The sequence below is a fragment of the Vulpes lagopus genome, chromosome 3, assembly GCF_018345385.1.
Source record: "Vulpes lagopus strain Blue_001 chromosome 3, ASM1834538v1, whole genome shotgun sequence".
Taxonomy (NCBI): Eukaryota; Metazoa; Chordata; class Mammalia; order Carnivora; family Canidae; genus Vulpes; species Vulpes lagopus.
The window spans coordinates 68,565,846-68,587,879 of NC_054826.1; the positions used below are offsets into that span (position 1 = coordinate 68,565,846).

A 22,034-nucleotide genomic window follows, 5' to 3' on the forward strand; every position below is an offset into this window, starting at 1 on the left:
GGAAAAGATTTCCTAGCAAATCTAAGACAGAATTCCCTTATCCCAGGTTATAAATTATGCTGCCTTAAAAGAGTATTTATAAATAGCTCTGAAAACCACATAGTAAATTTATTGTCTGAATACTTGATCCAGATGGGACAACTTACTGAAATTCCCCATGAGAAGCTTTAAGGCAGGTTAGGCCAGGATCAAGAGCAATAACCTAGGATATTCTAAATAATCTCTGGTCTAGGATGGTTTAGGACAAGTCATTACTATGTGTATAAAAACTGGTTGAGAGAGAGGGGTGCCTAGGTGGCTCAGTGGGTTAAGCGTCTGACGGGCACAGGTCATGATTCCCAGGGCCCTGGACTAAGCCTTGTATCAAGTTCCCGGCTCAATAAGGAGTCTGCTTGTCCCTCTGTGCACCGCACTTGTGCTCTCTCACTCTCTCAAATAAATACATAAAATCTTAAAAAAAAAAAAAAAAAAAAAACGGGTGCAGAGAGAAGACTGTTCTGAAAAAAACTAAATTATTATTACAATTTCTAAAGAGGCAAATGTAAGGTAATACTATTTTCTTTTTTTTTTTTAATTTTTATTTATGATAGTCACAGAGAGAGAGAGAGAGAGGCAGAGACACAGGCAGAGGGAGAAGCAGGCTCCATGCACCGGGAGCCCGATGTGGGATTCGATCCCCGGTCTCCAGGATCGCGCCCTGGGCCAAAGGCAGGCGCCAAACCGCTGCGCCACCCAGGGATCCCGGTAATACTATTTTCATATCCTTAGGGCATAGAAAGAAACTAAATGACTAAGAAACATTTCTACTAGGACAGGCAAATTTAGCCTCTCGTCATATTTATATAGGCAACAGAAAAACAATCTGTTTAAAGCTGTTTAAATTCAGCTGTCTAATCTCCCTATTTCCAAAAAACAGACTGTTAAGTGCTTAAGTTCTTTTTTTTAATGCATTGGCCTTCTAAATTTAGAAATTTTCTTTAAAGTCAAAGCAAAGTAGTATATGCCTAGCAAAGTTCTGCTCTAATGGGTTAATGAGCAATGTCAACAAAAATGGACATGTAGAAAATGAAGTGGAACTTTAAATCAATGAAAAAAATGTCAAATTAACTACTGGATCTATATATAAAATTATTATTATTTTTTAAAGATGTTATTTATTAAAAAAAATAAAAAAAATAAAATAAAAAAAATAAAAAAAAAAAAAGATGTTATTTATTCATGAGAGACAGACACAGGAGGAGGGAGAAGCAGGCTCCATGCAGGGAGCCCGGCGCGGGACTCGATCCCAGTTCTCCAGGATCATGCCCCGGGCCGAAGGCGGCGCCAAACCGCTGAGCCACTGGGGCTGCCCTATATATAAAATTATGAAAACACAGGAGACACTATTTTCATAATAGTAGGGTAAGGAAAGGCTTCCATAGCAACATGAAAAACGCAAAATATATAGTGACATAGATTTGGCCTGCTAAGAATGTCAAGTTTTTGTACAAACATAAGTCAAGCCCTAAAACTAAAACAAAACAAAACAAAAAACCCTAGGATTAAACAATGGCAAACTATATAATAAAACTTTATTTAAGAAAAAGATAACCTAAACAAAACAAAATGGTTATGAAGAGTGACTTCATGGAAGAAATACAAATGATTAATAAAGATTTAAAGGAAACTAAACCTTACTAGTCAAAATGCAAGTTCATTCATAACATCAATTTTTACTCACTAGGTTAACAATGAGGAAATAGATTAACTATTAGATGTATTTATGGGCACGAGAAGAAGTGAAAGGGAAAAGCACCTTCTCCTTGAGCACGGAGCCCAATGAGGGGCTTGATCCCAGAACCCTGGGAACATGAGCGAGCCAAAGGCAGCCGCTTACTTGACTGATCTACTCAGGTGCCCCTAAGCAAATAATTGAGTACACTATTGTTTAGCTTTTTTAAAAAATAAGTGAGTTTTCAGATGCCTTCTTTATAGTTCCCCTTTTTCTTAAAGATTTTATTCATGAGAAACAGAGAGGTAGAGACAGGCAGAGGTGAGAAGCAGGCTCCATGCAGGGATCACGCCCTGGGCCAAATGGGTTGCTAAACCGCTGGGCCACCCAGGGTGCCCTTCTTTATAATTTCTAATACTGCTTCAAAACTACACACAAAGATTCCCATTTCAATATCTAAGGAGGAACAAATACTCTTGACTAAATTCTGCTCTAAAATAATCCCATGCTTACTTAATCCAGTAAACTTTCCCTGAAATTTAGAAGTTGTACAATAATGTTTTTTTTTTTAAAGACTTTATTTATTCATGAAACACCCACAAAGAGAGACAGAGACATAGGCTGAGGGATAAGCAGTTTCCTCCCAAGGAGCCGGATGGAGGGAGAGGAATCTTAAACTGACTCCATGCTTGACATGAGGCGGGGCTTAACCTCAACCTTGAGGATCAAGACCTGAGACCAAAACAAAAGTTGGACACTTAACTGATTGACACACCCCACACCTCTGAAAGTAATAGACTTTTATTTTTTTTTATTTTTTTATTTTTTTTAGTAATAGACTTTTAAGCAAAGGAAACAGGGATCCCTGGGTGGCGCAGCGGTTTGGCGCCTGCCTTTGGCCCAGGGCGCGATCCTGGAGACCCGGGATCGAATCCCACATCGGGCTCCCGGTGCATGGAGCCTGCTTCTCTCTCTGCCTCTCTCTGCCTCTCTCTCTCTCTCTTTCTCTCTCTCTCTGTGACTATCATAAATTAAAAAAAAAAAAAAATTTAAGCAAAGGAAACAATCAACAAAATTAAAAGACCATCTACTGAATGAAAGAAGATACTTGCAAATTACATCAGATAAAGGGTTAAGTACCCAAAGTATATAAAGTGATACAACTCAATACTCAAAACCCAAGTAATCCAATTAAAAAATAGGCAAAAGACATGAACAGACATTTCTCCAAATGCATACAGATGGTCAACAGACACATGAAAAGATGCTCAACATCACTCATCATCAGGGAAATGCAAATCAAAACCACAAATGAGCTATCACCTCACACCTGTCAACATGGCTAAAATAAAAAAATACAAGAAACAAATATTCATAAGGATATGGAGAAAAAGGAACCCTCACGTATTGTTGGTGGGAATGCAAACTGCTGCAGCAAGTGTGGGAAATAGTATGGAGATTCCTCAAAATATTAAAAATAGAAATTCCGTATGATCCAGTAATTCCATTACTGGGTATTTACCCAGAGAATATGAAAACACTAATTCAAAAAGATATATGCCCCCCCCATGTTGATGCCATTATTTACAATAGCCAAATTATGGAAGCAGCCCAAGTTCCTATTGATTGATAAATGAATAAAGATGTGGGGCATACACACACTGGAATATTATTCAGCTATAAAATGAAGAAAATCTTGCCATTTGCAACAATATGCAGTAAGATAGAGAGTGTAATGCTAAGTGAAATAAGTCAGAGACAGACAAATGCCATATGATTTCATTTATATGTGGAATTTAGGAAATAAAACAAATGAACAAAAGAAAAAAAGAGACACAAATCAAAAGACAGACTCTTAACTATAGAGAACAAACTGATGGTTACCACAAGATAAGTAGGTGGGGTATGGGTGAAACAGGTGAAGGGGATTAGGAGTACACTTGTTTCGACGTGTGCTGTAATATATGGAATTTTCGAATCACTGTATTGTATACCTGAAACCAATATAACAATGTTTGTTATCTATATTGGAATTTAACTTTTAAAAATAGTTTTATTAAAAAAAATAAAAATAAATAAAAATAGTTTTATTTTTTAAAGATTTATTTAATTATTTATTCATGATAGACATAGAGAGAGAGAGGGAGAGACACAGGAGGAGGGAGAAGGAGGCTCCATGCCGGGAGCCCAACATGGGACTTGATCCCAGGACTCCAGGATCACGCCCGGGGCCAAAGGCAGGCACTAAACCACTGAGCCACCCAGGGATCCCAAAAATAGAGTTTTAAAGCTTAATTTTAATATAGAGCTTTCCTTTTCTTTTCTAAAGATTTTACTTATTTATTTATTTATTGGAGAGAGAGCATGAGAGCACCAGCAGGGGCAGAGTAGAGGGAGCAGCAGGCTCCCTGCCGATCAAGGATCCAGATGCAGGGCTCAATCCCAGGACCCCAGGAACTCAACCTAAGGGGAAGAAGGTAGATACCCAACAGACTGAGCCACCTAGGAGTCCCGAGCTTTACTTTTTATTCTGCTCGGATAAGCAGTCTTGATTCCATCTTTAAAAATTATTTATTTATTTATTTATTTACGTCTTGATTCCATCCTTAAAAATTTATTTATTTATTTATTTATTTATTCGTTTGTTCGTTCGTTTGTTCATTCATGAGAGACACAGAGAGATAGAGAGGCAGAGACATAGGCAGGAGAAGCAGGCTCCATCCAGGGAACCCAATGTGGGACTCAATCCCGTGATTCCAGGATCACTCCTTGAGACAAAGGCAGATGCTCAACCGCTGAGCCTCCCAGGTGTCCCTGGACTTAATTTTAAAGTTTTAAATTTAAAAAATTTAATTTAATAATTGCATAAATACATAGAACTACCTTAACTCTCTTAACAAAACAAAACAAAAAACAAAGCAAAGCAAATAAAAGTCCTTGTAATACAGTCTAGGTTGTAAAGATGCCAGGTGAGTAAGGATCTACATCAGCTCCACAAAAGATCTGGGACTAACAGAAGGACTGGCTTAGTATCACAGCTAGCAGGAATATTCACTTCAAGTATGGGATATATTACTAAGGAGAGATCATTTTTGAGTTTATCAATAATCATGTGGGAGACAAAGTAGAGCCCATTTTCAACATAAAATGATGGTGGTCACCCAAAAATCCCGTTGATTAAGATCATTTAAATCTACATACATATATGTGATGAAATTATATATATATGTATAATATATCATATAGCCTATATGTATATGATAAAATAAACTTTGACCTTTGGGGGATAATGACTGGGTTCATCTTGAGGTGGTAGCAATAACTTATTTCTTGAGTGTTGATTACATCGGTGTGTTTACTTTGTAAAACTTCACTGGGCTTTACACTTAAGACTTGTGTACTCTCCTTTGTGAATATTATACCTCAATAAGTTGCCTTAAAAAATGAACTCTGGGGATCCCTGGGCGCGATCCTGGAGATCCAGGATCGAATCCCACGTCGGGCTCCCGGTGCATGGGGCCTGCTTCTTCCTCTGCCTATGTCTCTGTCTCTCTCTCTCTGTGACTATCATAAAAAAAAAAAAAAAAAAAAAAAAAAAAAGAACTCTGGAAGGACGCCTGGATGTACATGTATATATCCAGGAAAGATCATTTGAAAACTATTGGATACTTGGTTTACCCTTTCCCAAAACTCTGGACATCTCAGACCAGAGTAAGAAACAAAACATTCACTTATATATATTTTATATATTCATTGCCACACCTGTCCTACTGATCAATAAACAATCCTACAGAGGAGAATCCATGAACTGATTCCAGGTGTGAATTTATCAGGCATTGAAGCCGTCTGGGGAGACTACTGTTTGAATCTTCTCTCTAGGGATCCCTGGGTGGCTCAGCAGTGTGGCGCCTGCCTTGGGCTCAGGGCATGACCCTGGATCAAGTCCCACATTGGGATCCCTGCAGGGAGCCTGCAGGCATAGCCTCTCACTATGTGCCCCCCACCCCCATGTGTGTCTCTCATGAATAAATAAATAAAATCTTTTTTTTTAAATAAATAAAATCTTAAAAAAAAAAAAAACACACAACTTCTCCCTACTCCTGCCACCACCCCAGAGGCTCAACTGTGGGGTGCATGCATGTGTGTGTGTGTAAGAGAGAAGTGGGAATTAGTACTATAGGGAGTTAATAGAACCTAGTGGATCTGGGATCCCTGGGTGGCGCAGCGGTTTGTCACCTGCCTTTGGCCCAGGGCGCGATCCTGGAGACCCGGGATCGAATCGCACGTCGGGCTCCCGGTGCATGGGGCCTGCTTCTCCCTCTGCCTGTGTCTCTGCCTCTCTCTCTCTCTCTCTGTATGACTATCATAAAAAAAAAAAGAACCTAGTGGATCTAATAAACTGCATCCTTTCCTTCAAAAAACTACATCCTTTCCACTAAAATCTACTGAGAAACAGGATAACTAGTCCCTGACAAGACCCATAGTGACAGCAGAGAGCCAGAAATGTCTGCTGAAGGCTAACAATTATGGGGGAGCTTAATGACTGCCCGGCACAGAAAATTCTGTCAAGAGCAAAGGCAAAACAATGTCAGAATGGCTCAGAAAGTTGTGCTGCCCAGATAGAACTTGCTGTTAGGGTTTTTGGGTGTGACCATTAAAAAAAAGAAGCCATAAGCCACACCCCCTCAAGCAAAAGAGGCAAGTGTAGCACCATAAAAATATTATAGAATTCAATCACCATGAACAAATAAGTCTGCATGTAGAGTTAAAAAAATTTACACAAAATCAGTGTTTGATTTAGGTTAATGCTTAATATCAAATACATGACAAATGTACATTGTCCAAAATGAAAAATAAATTTGGAACAATGTAACCCATTAGCTAATTGAAATGAAATGATTGATGGAGGACAGCCCCTTATTATGAAATGATTGATGGAGGACAGCCCCGGTGGCTTAGTGGTTTAGCACCGCCTTCAGCCCAGGGCCTGATCCTGGAGACCGGGGATCGAGTCCCACATTGGGCTCCCTGCATGGAGCCTGCTTCTCTCTCTTTGTGTGTCTCTAATAAATAAATAAAATAAAATGATTGATGGGACGCCTGAGTTGACCGCCTGCCTTTGGCTCAGGATGTGATCCTGGATCCCACGGTTTCGAGTCCCACACATCATGCTCCCTGCGTGGAGCCTGCTTCTCCCTCTGCCTGTGTCTCTGCCTTTCTCTCTGTCATGAATAAATAAATAAAAATAAAAAAATAAAATGATTGATCTTCCTCTTACTTCATTCCTGCATAAAACATCCATATAAGACTTAATTTTGCTAGTGCTATTCAAAATAATCTATGGAGTCCTAAAAAGTATGTAGACTATGGAGACCTAATCTTTTCACTCAATTTTTATTTAACCTCTATCCAAAGTTCAATTTTTTGATAGGCAACTTTATCAATTTTAACACTCAATGTTCTCATGCTTCAGAAAAGAGCCAATAATGAATACCACAGCAAAACTATTCTAAGATACCAATTCAAATTCAAAATATACCATATTCTAAACCAGTCCCATTAAAGCTCTATATTCAATCACTCAACAAAAATTTATTTAGTGTTGACTGCTGGGTAGCACTTTAGGCATTAGCAATGAACATATGAATATTTTAAGTAAGATAACTTGCAAAGCTTGGAAAAAAGGAAGTTGGATTAATACTTGATTTTTCTAACATTTAATCATTTATAAGTCCTAGCTTTTCTTTTTCACAGATATACAAAATCAGTTCTTGGTTTTGTTATCAAGATTATACTTTTGCAAAAAAAAAAAAAAAAAAAGATTATACTTTTGCCTTGTCACTAGTAGATATCAAAATTTTCATTAAGTTGCTTAGAAACTGTGCTTTACTTCATTCCTCATCTCCGGGTTGTTTTTGTATTTGCGAAAAGTGCCAGATATGTATCACTGTGTATTGAAATGTTCTATTTATTCTGAAAGAAATACTGCAATAGGGAAAATAAAAACTAATTTTGCTACCACTGATTCATGGAAAATACTTTTTTCTACCTAAGAATCTTTGAAGACTAAAATCAATAATGGCAACAGGAAGTTACTACCAAAATCTTTGAACTATAAATTTCATATTCGCCTTCATTAGAAAAAAAAGATGTATATACTAAATTCTATCAATATAATGATTATTACATAAGAGAAGGTTTGAAAGGCAAGAAGGAAAAAGAAATTAAAAAAAAAAAAAAGGAAAAAGAAAGGCAAGGAGGAAGGATCTTCCAAAATCCCACCACTTAACCTAATTACATTGTTCTCATTTGGATCACTTACTCTAGGGAGAGCCAGCTGCCACATCCTAAGGATATTTTTACCCTTTGCTACTTAATGGGCAAGAAAGGAAAGGATTCAGAATTATTTAACAGATATAGATTAATGAATCTATGTCAACTATCAGTGCCAGATATTGGGAACTAATCTCTATTTCAGCATATGTGTAAGGTACTATGGAAGGGCAAGATAAAATGAACAAAGGAAAACAATACTACACTGTAAGGAAACACGTATGTGGAAGAAAAAGGCAAGAAATTTTTTTAAGATTTATTTATTTATTTGAGAGAGAAGGGGAGAGAGCCCGAGTGTGTGAGAAGGGGGAAGGGCAGAGAGGGAGCCTGACAAGGGGCTGAATCCCACAACCCATGCACAAAATCATGACCCACGAGATCATGACCTGAGCCAAAACCAAGAGTTAGAAGCTTAACTAACTGAGCGACCCAGGCACCACAGAAAGCAAGAAAATTACGAACACAAAAGTCAGGATGGGAACTTCTTAGGGCTTCTGGGAATCTAAGAATGCTCTATTTTTGTGCATTGGGTAGTTACTTCATGAGTTTTTATAATTAAACGTAAACTGTTCATTTATGCTTTGTGAATTTTTTGTTGATATATTACATAATGAAAAATGCTAATACTTTACAGCATTATTTTGTGAATAAAGATGCACAAAGGACTTGCCTGATGCAGGACTCAATCCCAAGACCCCGGATGATGCCCTGAGCTGAAGGCTGACACTTAACCACTGAGCCACCCAGGCGTCCCAGATGTACTATATATTAAATATTAGAGATTGGACAAGGCTAAGATATACTTTATGATGCTAATGTAGTGTCTTTAACTTTGATATTTTTAGTGAAAAAGAGATATGGAATATTGTGGTAGCCATCTCCAGGGTGTCCCCAATGACTGCCACCACCTGGTATTGGGACTCTTGCAGAGAACCTATCTACACTGAATAGGGCTCACTTGTGTAGGAACTTCTAAGGCTAATGTCATAAAAGACATTGTGGTCTCTTGCTTGTTATCTTTTCATTGACTCACTATGGGGAAAACTAAGCTGCCATGACATGTGGAAACACTTTAGTACTATGGTAAGGGATGCCTACGTGGCTCAACGGTTGAGTATGTTCCTTTGGTTCAGGGTGTGATCCTGGAGTCCCGGGATAGAGTTCTGCATCGAACTTTCTGCATGGAGCATGCTTCTCCCTCTGCCTCTGTCTGTGTCTTTCATGAATAAATAAAATCTTAAAAAAAAAAAAAATAGTACTATGGTAAGAAATTGAGGTTTCTAGCAAACAGACATCAAGGAAAACCCTCCTGCCAATGACCTGGGTAGTGACCCGTCCAGCTCCACTACATAGTCCCCAGTCAATTTTTTCAGGTGAAGGCAACCTCATGATCCTCTTCCAGAAGCACTCTGCTAAACTGTTCTCAGATTCTTAACTTTTTTGGGCTTGAAGTACCGACGCATAGATTAAGAGTCACATGCCCAGGGGCGCCTGGGTGTCTCAATCGGCTAAAACACAGCCTCTTGATTTTGCCTCAGGTTATGAGATTGAGCCTTGATTTGGGTATGCACTCAGAAGTCTGAGTTTTTTCCCCTCTGCCCCTCTTCCAGCTCACTCATTCTCACATGCTCAAATAAATAAATCCTAAAAAAAAAACAAAAACAAAAATAACAACAACAAAAAACCCTTGCATATTCTACTAACTGTGCCAGCCAGGTGCCCTGACTGTCATATTCCTGACCCATAAAAACTCTATGAGATAATAAATGTTTATTGTTCAGAGCAACTAAATTTGAGTACCTATTAATTAGCAACAGATAACTAATACACTGTCAATTAATTCTTTACAATGCTCTTTATGAAACACAAACCAGATAGATAACACAACCCTAACCGAAATACTTCAATGCCTCATGTTATTCATGTACTAAAACCCAAACTCAGAACACTATGGTATACGAAACCATTCATGCCCTGGTTTCTGCCTATACCTTTTTTACCCTCACCTAGTTCCATTCTCCACAAACTCAAAATTATTGGACTCCTCTGAGATTATGTTCCCTCCTCAGAGAGGCCTTCCCTGATGACCCAATCATGAGAAAGCCCTGGAAAGTTCCCACTAATGAGAGGGAACAAGATAAGGAGGTCATTATTTAAAGCAATATAAAACTAGAGTTAGTCTGTTTGACTATATTAAATGAAAAAGAAATTAATAATATAAAATTTAGAAAGGAGAATATAAATTTGTCATTATGGATTACACAATTGTACTTCCGACACACAAAAAAATAAAGTGAAAAACAAGCAATATGTCATATTGAGGAACAAAACTTTAAAACACCTCTGAAAGGGGGGCACCTGGCTGGTTCAATTGGCAGCGCATATGACTCTTGACCTTAGGACTTGGGGTTTTCTACATGTTGAGTGTAGAGATTCCTTAAAAAAAATAAAATAAGGGATCCCTGGGTGGCGCAGCGGTTTGGCGCCTGCCTTTGGCCCAGGGCGCGATCCTGGAGACCCAGGATCGAATCCCACGTCAGGCTCCCGGTGCATGGAGCCTGCTTCTCCCTCTGCCTGTGTCTCTGGCTCTGTCTCTGCCTGTGTCTCTGGCTCTGTCTCTCCTTCTATCTCTCAAGAATAAATAAATAAAATCTTTAAAAAAAAAAAAATAAATAAAAGAAAAGAAAATAAAATAAAATAAAATAAAATAAAAATCAGGGACATCTGGGTGGATCAGCAGTTAAGCATCTGCCTTTGGCTCAGGTCGTGATCCTGAAGGCCCGGGATCAAGTCCCCCATCAGGCTCCCTGCATGGAGCCTGCTTCTCCCTCTGCCTGTGTCTCTGCCTCTCTCTCTGTGTCTCTCATGAATAAATAAATAAAATCTTAAAAAAAAAAAAAAAAAAATCCAAGCACCTCTGAAGGACAAAAGAGAGCATTAGCCAATGGAAAGGTCTACTGCCTAGGACATTAAACATCAAGGCATCCCTGGGTGGCGCAGCGGTTTGGCACCTGCCTTTGGCCCAGGGCATGATCCTGGAGACCCGGGATCAAATCCCATGTCGGGCTCCCGGTGTATGGAGCCTGCTTCTCCCTCTGCCTATGTCTCTGCCTCTCTCTCTCTCTGTGTGTGTGACTATCATAAATAAATAAAAATTAGAAAAAAAAAAAAAAAAGACTAAACATCAAGAAGTAAATTCTCCGGGTTGCTCAGTGGTTTGGCGCCGCCTTCAGCCCGGGCCTGATCCTGAGTCCCATGTCGGGCTCCCTGCATGGAGCCTGCTTCTCTCTCTGCCTGCCTCTCACTCTGTCTCTCATGAATAAATAAATAAAATCTTAAATAAAAAAAAAAAGTAAATTCTCCAAGTTTTCTGTGCAACATGGTTCCATTATAATACCAATAGGACTTTATTCTTGCAACTAGTTAAGATGATTATTAACTTATGGAAAAATCAACAAAGCAAGAATTGTCAAGAAATTTCTGAAGAATTAAAGGAAGAATTAGCTCTATCAGATATGAAAACATAAACCCTAAATAATTAGAGTAATTTGATGCTTATATCGGAGATACATAACATGAGGGGAACAGAACTGAAAATCTACTAACACAAACAAATACAAATCAGAAGAGAAAAGATGAACAATTAAGTAAGTGGTTTTGGCTGGCTGGGTAGTCATCTGAAAAAATATTGTTACTAATATTCTACACACAAAAAAATGAATAAAATAGTTAAATGCAAAGAAACAAAATCATTAAAATACAATAAAAAGAAAATGAAAAGTTTTTTTAATAATCTACAAGTGGTAGATTTTTCTAACTAAGATACAGTACACTGGAGTGTCTGGGTGGCTCAGTTGGTGAGGTGGCTGCCTTCCGTTCAGGTTATGATCCCAGGGTCCTGGAATTGAGCCCCGCATCAGGCTCCCTGCTCAGTGAGGAGCTTGCTTCTCCCTCTCCCAACCCACATGCTTGAGCTGTCTCTCACTATCTCGGTCTCAAATAAATAAATAAAATTTAAAAGGACATAATACACTAAAATCACAAAAGAATAGGTGAAGTGTTTTTCATCTTTAAAAAAACTTTAATATAAAAATTTCATTTAAAAAACCCAGATGTTAAAAAAAAAAAAAAACCCAGATGTTAAAAACAATGATAAATTGTGGAAATCCATCTGCAACTCTTATCACAAACATCAATTTTTTAAAGGGGCTCCTTTAAAATCAATAGAAGACTAATAATCCAATAGAAAAGTGGGCAATCTATACATTATTTCCTACTTTAAAATGTTTTGAATCAACTGTATTACTTTTTCAAAAGAATGAATAAAACAAAAAAATAAACCTCATCACTCTAGCTGTTGTTTACATACATCTTCACCCAAACTGTTACACCTAGAGACAGATATGAATGTTTTGTGGGGGACTGAGAAAAGGCTGTACCTTCATAACTGAGTTAACACAGTGTGAAAATCAGTGCTTGACAGGACAATAGACTGACTCACGAAATGCGGAAATAGTAATTTAAAACTAGTTGGGGAGCATTTTAAGGAAATTTTATTTAGTTTTTGAGGCAAAGTGACCCTAGAAAACAAATGTGTTCCTGGAGGATAAATTGTAGTCCGCAAGTCTAGTCTCACCCTGGCTGATAAAACTGGGCCAGCTTCTGTCCATCTACAAAATGAAATGCCTGGTAGATCTTATTTATGTTTGCCTCCTCCAATATCTAACCTAGGGCCTGGCAATCAATAGAAAGTACTTAATGTTCACAAGTTTCTTCACTTATTTTTTGCATTCTGAAATGTTTTTTTTTCTTCCAAAATTCATCCACACTTAACAAATTGAAGACAATTTACCTTAATTGGTACTTACTTGATTTTATTTCATATCACAGAAAACTCGCAAATCACAGGTTTTAAATAAGCCACAAAAAATTTTTTTCCCTCTAATATTAAGAAATTCAGATTTAGAAAGGGCTAAGGTTGGTTTGGCAACTCTACTGGTATCACCAGGGACTCAGGCTCTTATCTTTCTTCCCACTAACTTAGCACATATCTTCCCCTATCAAGTCAATTTAAGCTTCCAGATGGCTGTTGGAACCCCAGCCATTAGATCCCTGTTCTATGAATGTTGAGTGAAAAGAGACACAAGAGAGCATATACTCTATGATTCCAGTTATGTGAAGTTCATTAAAAAAAAAAAAAAAGATATGAAGATAAATATCAAAAGAGTAGTTATCGGGATCCCTGGGTGGCGCAGTGGTTTGGCGCCTGCCTTTGGCCCAGGGCGCGATCCTGGAGGCCCAGGATCGAATCCCACGTCAGGCTCCCGGTGCATTGGAGCCTGCTTCTCCCTCTGCCTGTGTCTCTGGCTCTGTCTCTGCCTGTGTCTCTGGCTCTGTCTCTCCTTCTATCTCTCAAGAATAAATAAATAAAATCTTTAAAAAAAAAAAAAAAAAAGAGTAGTTATCTTTATGTGGAATCATTGGCTGGGACAGGCCATGCGGGAGCCTTCTGGGTGGTGAAAGTGATTGTATCATTATCCAGGTAGTGTTATACACATGAGGAATAACCTTGATATGTACACTTAAGATTTGTGGACTTTACTATATGTAGGATAACCGAACAAGGTAAATTCCAGGTCTCCGAGCCTATGTGTATTTTGACAAGACTAAGTGCTCCAAACAGATTGAGGAAACAAAGCATTCTAAAGTAGTTAGTGTGGAGTATACAGCTCTTGTGCTTGTAACTGCCAGTCATCTCTGAAAGGTTGAAAAGTAACCAAGAGAAAGTCTACCACTAGAGTAGCTATGGGTGTGGCAATTGTCTTGCTTTAGGAATACCTGGGTTTAAATCCCATTGCCATTTTGCTTTTAATGTTTTTAATTTCTCCAAAAGAGGTATGCAAATAATGACCTTTACCTTATTCAAAATCATAATGGAGCCCCTCTGTGAGGATTTATGAGGCAAATGTTTACCAAATTCTTAACCTAGTGCCTGATGTGTAACAAAAGGTAATTGCTATCATTTTATTATTCTTACCACCATCACCATTTAAAAAAAATTTTTTTACACCATCATTATTAACAAATGATAGAACAGGGATCTCAAATGATTCTATGTTCAAAAATTCCAAATCCACTGATTAATATCCTTGTGGATATGAATATTTTATTGAATATACACATTTGGCTATGAACTTGTTTTTCACTTGACAACTTCCTAAAGAAATTGAATCCAGTTCTTATGGTTCTGCATTTTTTAGAAAACTCAAAGTCATGGAAATAGTTTTGGCGGTATGCCATAAAAAATTAATTTTGCTTTCAGAATAGTAGGACTCTCATTAAGGTGGTCCTATGGATAAGAACTTGGAAATAATTACAAAATACAAAAACAGATAAAAGATATAAAACACTGTATAGTTTAATACCATTTACTTATGCTATCCAATTATAACTGCATTAGAAGATCTCGAAAAGTACACAATAAGCTGGTAAACATGGGGACCTTGGGGATGAAGGTCACTTGGTAATAACTGTAAACTTTTGTTCATTTAACATAAATTACCCAGGCTAAGACAGATAGCTTCTTTATTATTTCCTAGGGAACAATGACAGTGGATACTTTTCTAGTCACCATTTTCATGGAAAATAAATTGATTTTATATGTGGAATAAATTCATGTTTGAAAAACGTGTAAGTATAAAATACTTACCCACTTAGCAATTGGACACCCATGAGAGCTTTTTCCTTCTTTCCCCGTATACACTACAATTTCTATTCTTATTGCGTTTCCTTTTTGACCATACCTGAGTACAAAGCACAGTGAAGGGAAAATAATTGCAAATGTGATACATCCTTTAACATCTGAAGGTACAGAAGATATAAATTTACCTAAGTACAGAAATCAAATACCCTGTTCATTAAAATTTACATTTGTTAAATTACTTTTGTGTGGCAGATATTTTTGATATCCCGTTCTGTTTACTTATCCTTAAAAATCACTTCTTTAAAAAAATGGACTGGCTCAAAGATAAGCATAAGGAGTGCGAATGCAGTGTTGATGGAAGTAATTTTAACTATTTCTACCATTATACAATGATATAAAAATTAAGTATTTCTGGATTTAACAAAGACAGCCTTGCTTTGTAAGTGTCTTGTTGAGTGCCCAAAGGCTTATGTGATGAGTGACTCAGCAGGGACACCAGGATGCTATTCTTTTCCTGGGCCCTAAGAAACATCCGACTTATACTCTTGAGTTTGCCATTTACTTCTCATTTGTTCCAGGAGATGGTCTCTCTACATTGAGTCAGGTGTACAATAATGAATGATTTTAACAGGGAAGGATATTTCCTCACCTATTCTCCATGATTTCCCTGACAGCAGCAACACTTGGTCCTGCCCCAAGGTGTGTATAATATGGGCCTTTGTCTTTTTGTATAACTCGATCTGTGGAAGGAATAAGATTATTAGACCCAAAGACCTTTACAGAATTGCATAGGGGCAAGGAGGAGCTATTTTTATTAATTCTTTTTTTTTTAATCAACTCAGAAAAATTTATCTTGACAAGGTTTTGGTAAACTTTAATAATTAAAGTCTAGGACAATAGGCCCTAGAATTTAACTTGTTCCTTTCTTGCGGGCACTATTTCATGCTTCCTCTAAGCATCAGAAGAGGAAAAGAAATATTTAAGATGTGGGTCATATTTATTCTATCTCCTGCTTTGAAAGAAATCTATTAATAATTGAAATGCAAAATTAAAAGTTATCTAAGAGCAATACATCTTTAAAAGCTTTGCTCAGAATCCTATTAAAATTGAGCCCAGCAACCGCACCTCTAAGAATTTATTCTCCTATACAGTCACATAATTATATATTTATAATGCAAATGTACACAGGAATGTTCTTTGTCACAATTATTTGTAATACCAAAAATAGAAACACACTTAGCATCTGTCACTAAATGATAGGTTGAATAAATTAAGGGATGCTTATATAGTGGAAAACAATAAAACCGTTAAACCAATATTTACAAACATTGAGCACCTAGGTGGCTCAGTTGGTTAAGCATCTGCCTTTGGCTGAGGTCATGATCTCTGGGTCCTGTAATAGAGCCCCAGGTCAGGCTGCCTGTTCTATCCGACCCACCCTGCTCGTCCTTTCTCTCTCTCTCTCTCTCACTCTCTCTCTCTCTGTCTCTGGTAAATAGATAAAATCTTTAACATTGTTATCATTTAAAGATTTTAATTTTAAGCAAACTCTACACTCAATGCGGGACTCAATACCACCCTGAGATTACAACTCTAGATCGCATGCTCTACAAATTGAGCCAGCCAGGCACCACTGTACTACTTTAAATTTTGTATGAATTACGGATTTCTCAAAAACAGTATTTTTAACTTGGCCTCTTAGAATCACGTCTAACTAGAATCGCCGATGAATGCATTTCTTGCCATGGTGCCCCTATAATGAAAGGTGATTATTTAACCATTTTGACTGGTTATCAGCTACAACATAGGATTACTTCTGTGGCTTCCTAAGATACACTGAACAGATTTTAACTTATTAATGATCATCTAGAGCAGTGGTTCTTAACCAGGGGCAATTTTTCCTGAGCGATTATTTGGCAAATATTTTTGGTTGTTACAACTGGGCAGGTGTGTGTGTGTGTATTTACTTGTATCCAGTGGGTAGAGGGCATGGATCCCACTTAAACAGGCTAGGATGCAGACAACAGTCCCCCTACACATCAAAGCATTACCTTATCTAAAATGCCAATAGTGCTCAAATTGAGGAACCATGATCCAGAGGTTAATCACTCTTATTTTGCTAGAACACAATACATCCATGGAAATCTTGTTTTTAATTAAAGATTAAAGAGAGCACATGCACGAGCAAGGGGAGAGACAGATGGAGAGAATCTCAAGTGGACTCCACACTCAGCATGGAGATGATGGGAGGCTCCATCTCACGACCCTGAGATCAAGACCTGAGCCACATGCTTAACCGACTGAACCACCCAGGTGTCTCTCCATGGAAATCTTTTAGATATGATCATTCCACTTGGGATAATTTCTGAGTGAGTCTGCTTTTTTGTTGTTGTTGTTTTAAAGTAGGCACCATTCCCAGTGTGAAGTCCAACATGAAGCTTGAACTCAGAACTGGAGATAAAGACCTGAGCTGAAAAAAAGAGTCGGATGCTTAACTGAGCCACCAAGGCACCCCTGCTTTTTTGTTTTTCTTAAGTTCCTATTTCTATACAAAAAGCATAGTAACCTCACATGCAAAGATTACAGAAAAATATGTGACAATTCATAAAACAATCACAGGTCCACTGCAGATGCTCAATAAACTTTAAATGCCTGTGTGTCTCAACTACTACATGGTGACTATGTACATTATTATGTAATATATAAGGAAAAAGTCTTGAAACTAAACAATTGTTCTGACATTATGCACACAGTAAAATAAGACTAGCTTAGGTATATACATTTTAATGGCATTTTAAATTAGAGATCTTTTTTCCATTTGTAATGATATTTAGAAAAATACTGTCCCTTTCTTAATTCAGATTTTTGAAACAAGAGCAAGAAGGGTACAAACATAGGCTCTGAAGTTGAGACTGTTTTGAATTCCAGTTTAATAATTTACTAGCTGTGACTTAGTTTCTTCACTTGTAAAATGGAGATAACACATCTTCCCTTTGTAGGCATGTTTTGAATATGACAAGTCAAGGTCATAGTACAGTTTCAGACCTGCATTAAAGATCTGGAATAGGAGGAGTCATCCTTGCTACACTCTTCTGTCCTTGCTCCAGGAAACTCTCATTCTCCCAGTTGAACCCCACTCAGCATTGTCACCCTGTTCATATTATGAGATCCTTCTAAAAAGAGCATATCCCTGGGACCTGGCATGTGGTAGGCTGTCATAACTGTGATGAATGATGAGTGGAGAAATGGAAGGATTGATTTCAAAGTATCACTTTAGATAATCGAGAGCAAAAGGTCATTGCTACACTTCACTATTTTTTCCCCTGTGATTTAAGAAAAAATGATATAGTTTATCCTTTCAAATAATCATTTGCCCATTTTGCAATGTACTTATGAAAACACCTACTTCAGGGAAAAAAGCTTCCAATGTTCAAGGCAATCTTAAATCTTTGTGATTTGGAGTTATATTTAAATTTTTTTTTAAATAAGACTTTTAATAATTAACCTATTTTGAACCCAAATAGGTTTATTTCACAAATTCTGTCCTCAAAAATCCTCATATAAAAGCTGAAATAATGAGGGCATGAGCAGCCTAACAAACTTTAATGACACAATCTATTTAATTTCCCTATTACAGCTACATTAGAGTAAATTAATTCTTTTATTTGAGCACTTACATGAAATTTTACCATAGATAGTGACTAATCAGTACAAGGTTGAAATTCAGCATTTCTTGTGTTTCAAATACTGAGCAAATTTCTCATAAAGCCTGTCTAGGGGATGCCTGGGTGGCTCAGTGGGTGAGCGTCTGCCTTGGGCTCAGAGCGTGATCCTGGAGTCCTGGGAGGAGTTCCACATCCAGCTCCCTCCATGGAAACCTGCTTTTTCCTCTGCCTGTGTCTCTGTCTCTATCTCTGTGTGTCTCTCATGAACAAATAAATAAAAATCTTAAAAAAGAAAAAAAGAGCCTAAGATTTTCCCAGGACTTTTAACACAATAAAAATTCTAATTATTAGTTCCTAGATGTTCACTTGCAATAACTCCTAAGGCGCAAAATAAATATCAGTTATGAATTGTTCCATAAATCAGCTAGTTGCATATGCTTATTTGTTTTTTATAGACAATCGATATTATACAACAATTTCATATTTTAATATTTCAAAAGGTTCACAAATTCATCAATGGCCAGGACTAGGGATTTTTTTCATATCTAGACATCCTTTGTATCACATAGCAGAAAAGCACTGTCATTGAAAAGAAAGAAACCATTTCCAGTTTTTGCGTAGGGTGGCAATTATAGATATTTTTAGTTATTTGTTAGGCTGCACATACATTTTATATTCTCTGCATGTATTTTATATCTCACATAAAACTTTTTTTTAAACAAAATGCTTAGAGGTTGAAATTTTTTTTAATATAGGATAGATAATAAAGGAATTCATTCTTATGATATGTACAATAAATAACTTAGGAGAAATTTAGCTGAGAGAAATTAGCAAATTTTCCACTTGTTGAAGTTTCGAAATTATGAGTTAAACTTCTTAATTATTTGAGCAAAAGTAATCAAGGTCCCCCAGAAAAATGGGTATAGAATCTACTCCATTTTAGCTAGGATATGAATGGGGCAAAGTTGCCACATGTAAAAGATAACCCAAAATTGACCTGGTCACAACGAGGCAATTAATGGAGGTAAACAAAGCACACACACACACACACACACACACACACACACAAACATGCGGGTGCACATGCACTCAGCTATATGTGCACACACTTACCAAGACAGTTGCAGGTTGGCAAATCAGAATCTTTTGTTGTGGACACCAGGTTTTTTGTAGGATTGGTAAAGAAGTTCATGGCATAATCATTAAAACTTTTCTGTGCACTGTCTACTAGGGAAAATTCTGATGCTCCAACACTAGATGAACAGACGTCCTCTTCATTCTTGGTAGAAACCACTGTAATTCCACCTGAACATACCACATTTACATTCCTGAGAATGTGTGCTGGGTCTGGTAAGGGGGTTTCATGAGAGATACCAGGCAATGTTGGCAGTCTCTGATGCATGAGTTGGTCTTGAACATCCCGCTGGAATTGTGTTTGGTCATCGCCGGTCATTACATTAGCACACTGGTTAGTTGGAGAGGAGGTCTGGAGTAAAGGATGGGCTTTCTGATTGACATTCCCTGTTGGCTGTACCTGAGAACTATATACTTTTTCTGTAAACGCCTGCTCATTGGACTCTGTTTTTAACTGGCATATTGGGAGAGAATCCAACGGTTCAACCTTCATGTTTCTTTCCTGTGCTAATTCAGGATAATAACGCTCAAATTTTATCTGAGTGAGTGGAGGAAACAATTTTTTGTGTTCTAACACTGAACTCGTTTGAGTCAGTGGTTTCCATACTTTGGTTAAAGGAGGAATTTTTCCCAACAGAATGGGAAAATCATGTGGACCGAATTGACCAAATCTTTGAAATTTAGATGCTATCCAAATGTCATGTAATTTACTATACTCATATGACAACTGTTCCTGCTTTTTCTGGTCATTTTCTCGACAACTTATGACTACAGGCTTCTTTTTCCGCCGATCTCTTGATGGGGTAGCTCTTGTCTTTTTCTGTGTTGTGTTCTTTTGCTTTGTCAATAATGAGCTATGATTGTTTTGTACACTGGAAGGTGGTTTCTGTTGTATTGTGGCCTTCTCCTGACTACATTTTTGCTGTACATTATATGCAACGAGGCTTGTTGGTGTACTCTCAACCTTTTTGTCTTCTTGTTTTATATAATTGAATTTAATTATGGACGCAAGTTGTGTTAACTGTGTTGCAACATCTTCCTCTATTTTGCTGTGTATTGTATTTAGACATGATGGATCATCTTTTAAGTCTATCTTTTTACTGCTGGCCAGTGATTGGTTATAATACCCCAATTTATCACCTGCTGGTGGCAACTGATGCAAATTCTTAGAACTCTCAAGAGTAATTCCACTTTGAGCAACATTTTTATTGGTGTCAATTTTAGATGAATTTGAATTTGGTATAAAAAGAGTTATTGAGTTTGTGGCTTTTGAACATTCCTGTGACTTGGTAGGTGCCTGGTTAGCAGCTGAGTTGTGGTGTGACTTGGAAATGTTTTGGCCATTGAACACCACCGTGTTGCATGAAGTCGGCTTTTCCAAAGATGGATAGTGATGAAGGCTTTCTGGCTCCCCTTGCAGGTTTGGGTCCTGGAGGTCTTTTCTTACAGAATAGAGGATAGCTTTACAACTATTAAGCAAACTTGCTGTTCTGTGTTCTGTTTCTTCATCCTTCTCTGACTTTGATGGTGAGGAATTTTCTGATGGAGCTTCTGACAGCTGAGTCAGAGCTTCTATGGCCACCACTTGCTCCAGTGTTAATCTCCTATCTTTCATCAGGGATAGAAGACTTGGCTGAACTGGAGATCCATCTTTTGGGTCTTTACTTGGTATATTATCTAGAGATTTGGGTTGATCACTTTCATTGTGTGTACTAGTATGACTATTTAAGTTGAAAGTTGTAGGATCTGGAAAAGACTTGCAGTTAAAGCCAGGCTTCTGGAAGACTGAAACATTATTTTTCCCCTTGAGATGATCACAGCTCGCACTAGTAGCAATGGAACTCATGGCATTATGGTTGGCAGTGTCTTTCAGGAATTTATAGGAGTTGTTTTCAAATGCCTTGCCAAATTCTTCAATATTGAATTTTTTAAAAGACACGTTTGTTTCGGTTGGTAAATAGTGTACATTTTTAATGCCGTTTCTTATAGTTTGTGCAAACAATTTCTGAGGCTCAATTAAGTCAGTAAGGAGGACTTTTTTCTTGTCATCTTCAGAATTTTTAAATTTTTCAGCTTCTGTCACAATTGCCTTAAATTCGCCTTTGACATGATCGGTTAAATGTGATTTCTTGTTTTGCGTCCACTTCTCCACTTCAATACCTGTCATACTTTCTTCATTTTTGGTTACATTTTCGAGGGGAGGTGGGTTTAATTCCAATCTCTGTTCCCCCCCATAACTCCTCCTGTATTCCATGGATTCTGACTTGAGGCCATTTACTGATTTGTTGTCAAAATCTGCCTACAAAATAAACACAGAAATATCTCATAATATTTATGCAAATATTGGAGTAAGAGCCACAGGAACTTTATAATTTACAGGAACTAAATGTAATCCCCTGATAAAGATACTACTTTTGCTTTTTATTTTCAATAAAATACCAAAAGGAGTGTGTAGGGGGGAAAAATGAAGTACAAACTATCATTAACT

At 37.5% G+C, this 22,034-nt stretch overlaps 1 protein-coding gene across 5 annotated transcripts in view; it reads right to left on the reverse strand.

Moving 5' to 3' along the window:
• The window catches only part of TET1 (tet methylcytosine dioxygenase 1), a 143,022-nt gene that overhangs the window by 38,035 nt on the left and 82,953 nt on the right, over positions 1 to 22,034 (reverse strand). For all 5 annotated transcript variants that reach the window (XM_041750246.1, XM_041750248.1, XM_041750243.1 and 2 more), the window contains 3 exons: positions 19,526 to 21,845; positions 15,397 to 15,487; positions 14,754 to 14,847 (listed from right to left, as the gene is read on the reverse strand). In XM_041750246.1, the coding sequence (XP_041606180.1) occupies positions 14,754 to 14,847; positions 15,397 to 15,487; positions 19,526 to 21,845 (2,505 nt within the window). The remainder of the gene's footprint in view (positions 1 to 14,753; positions 14,848 to 15,396; positions 15,488 to 19,525; positions 21,846 to 22,034) is intronic.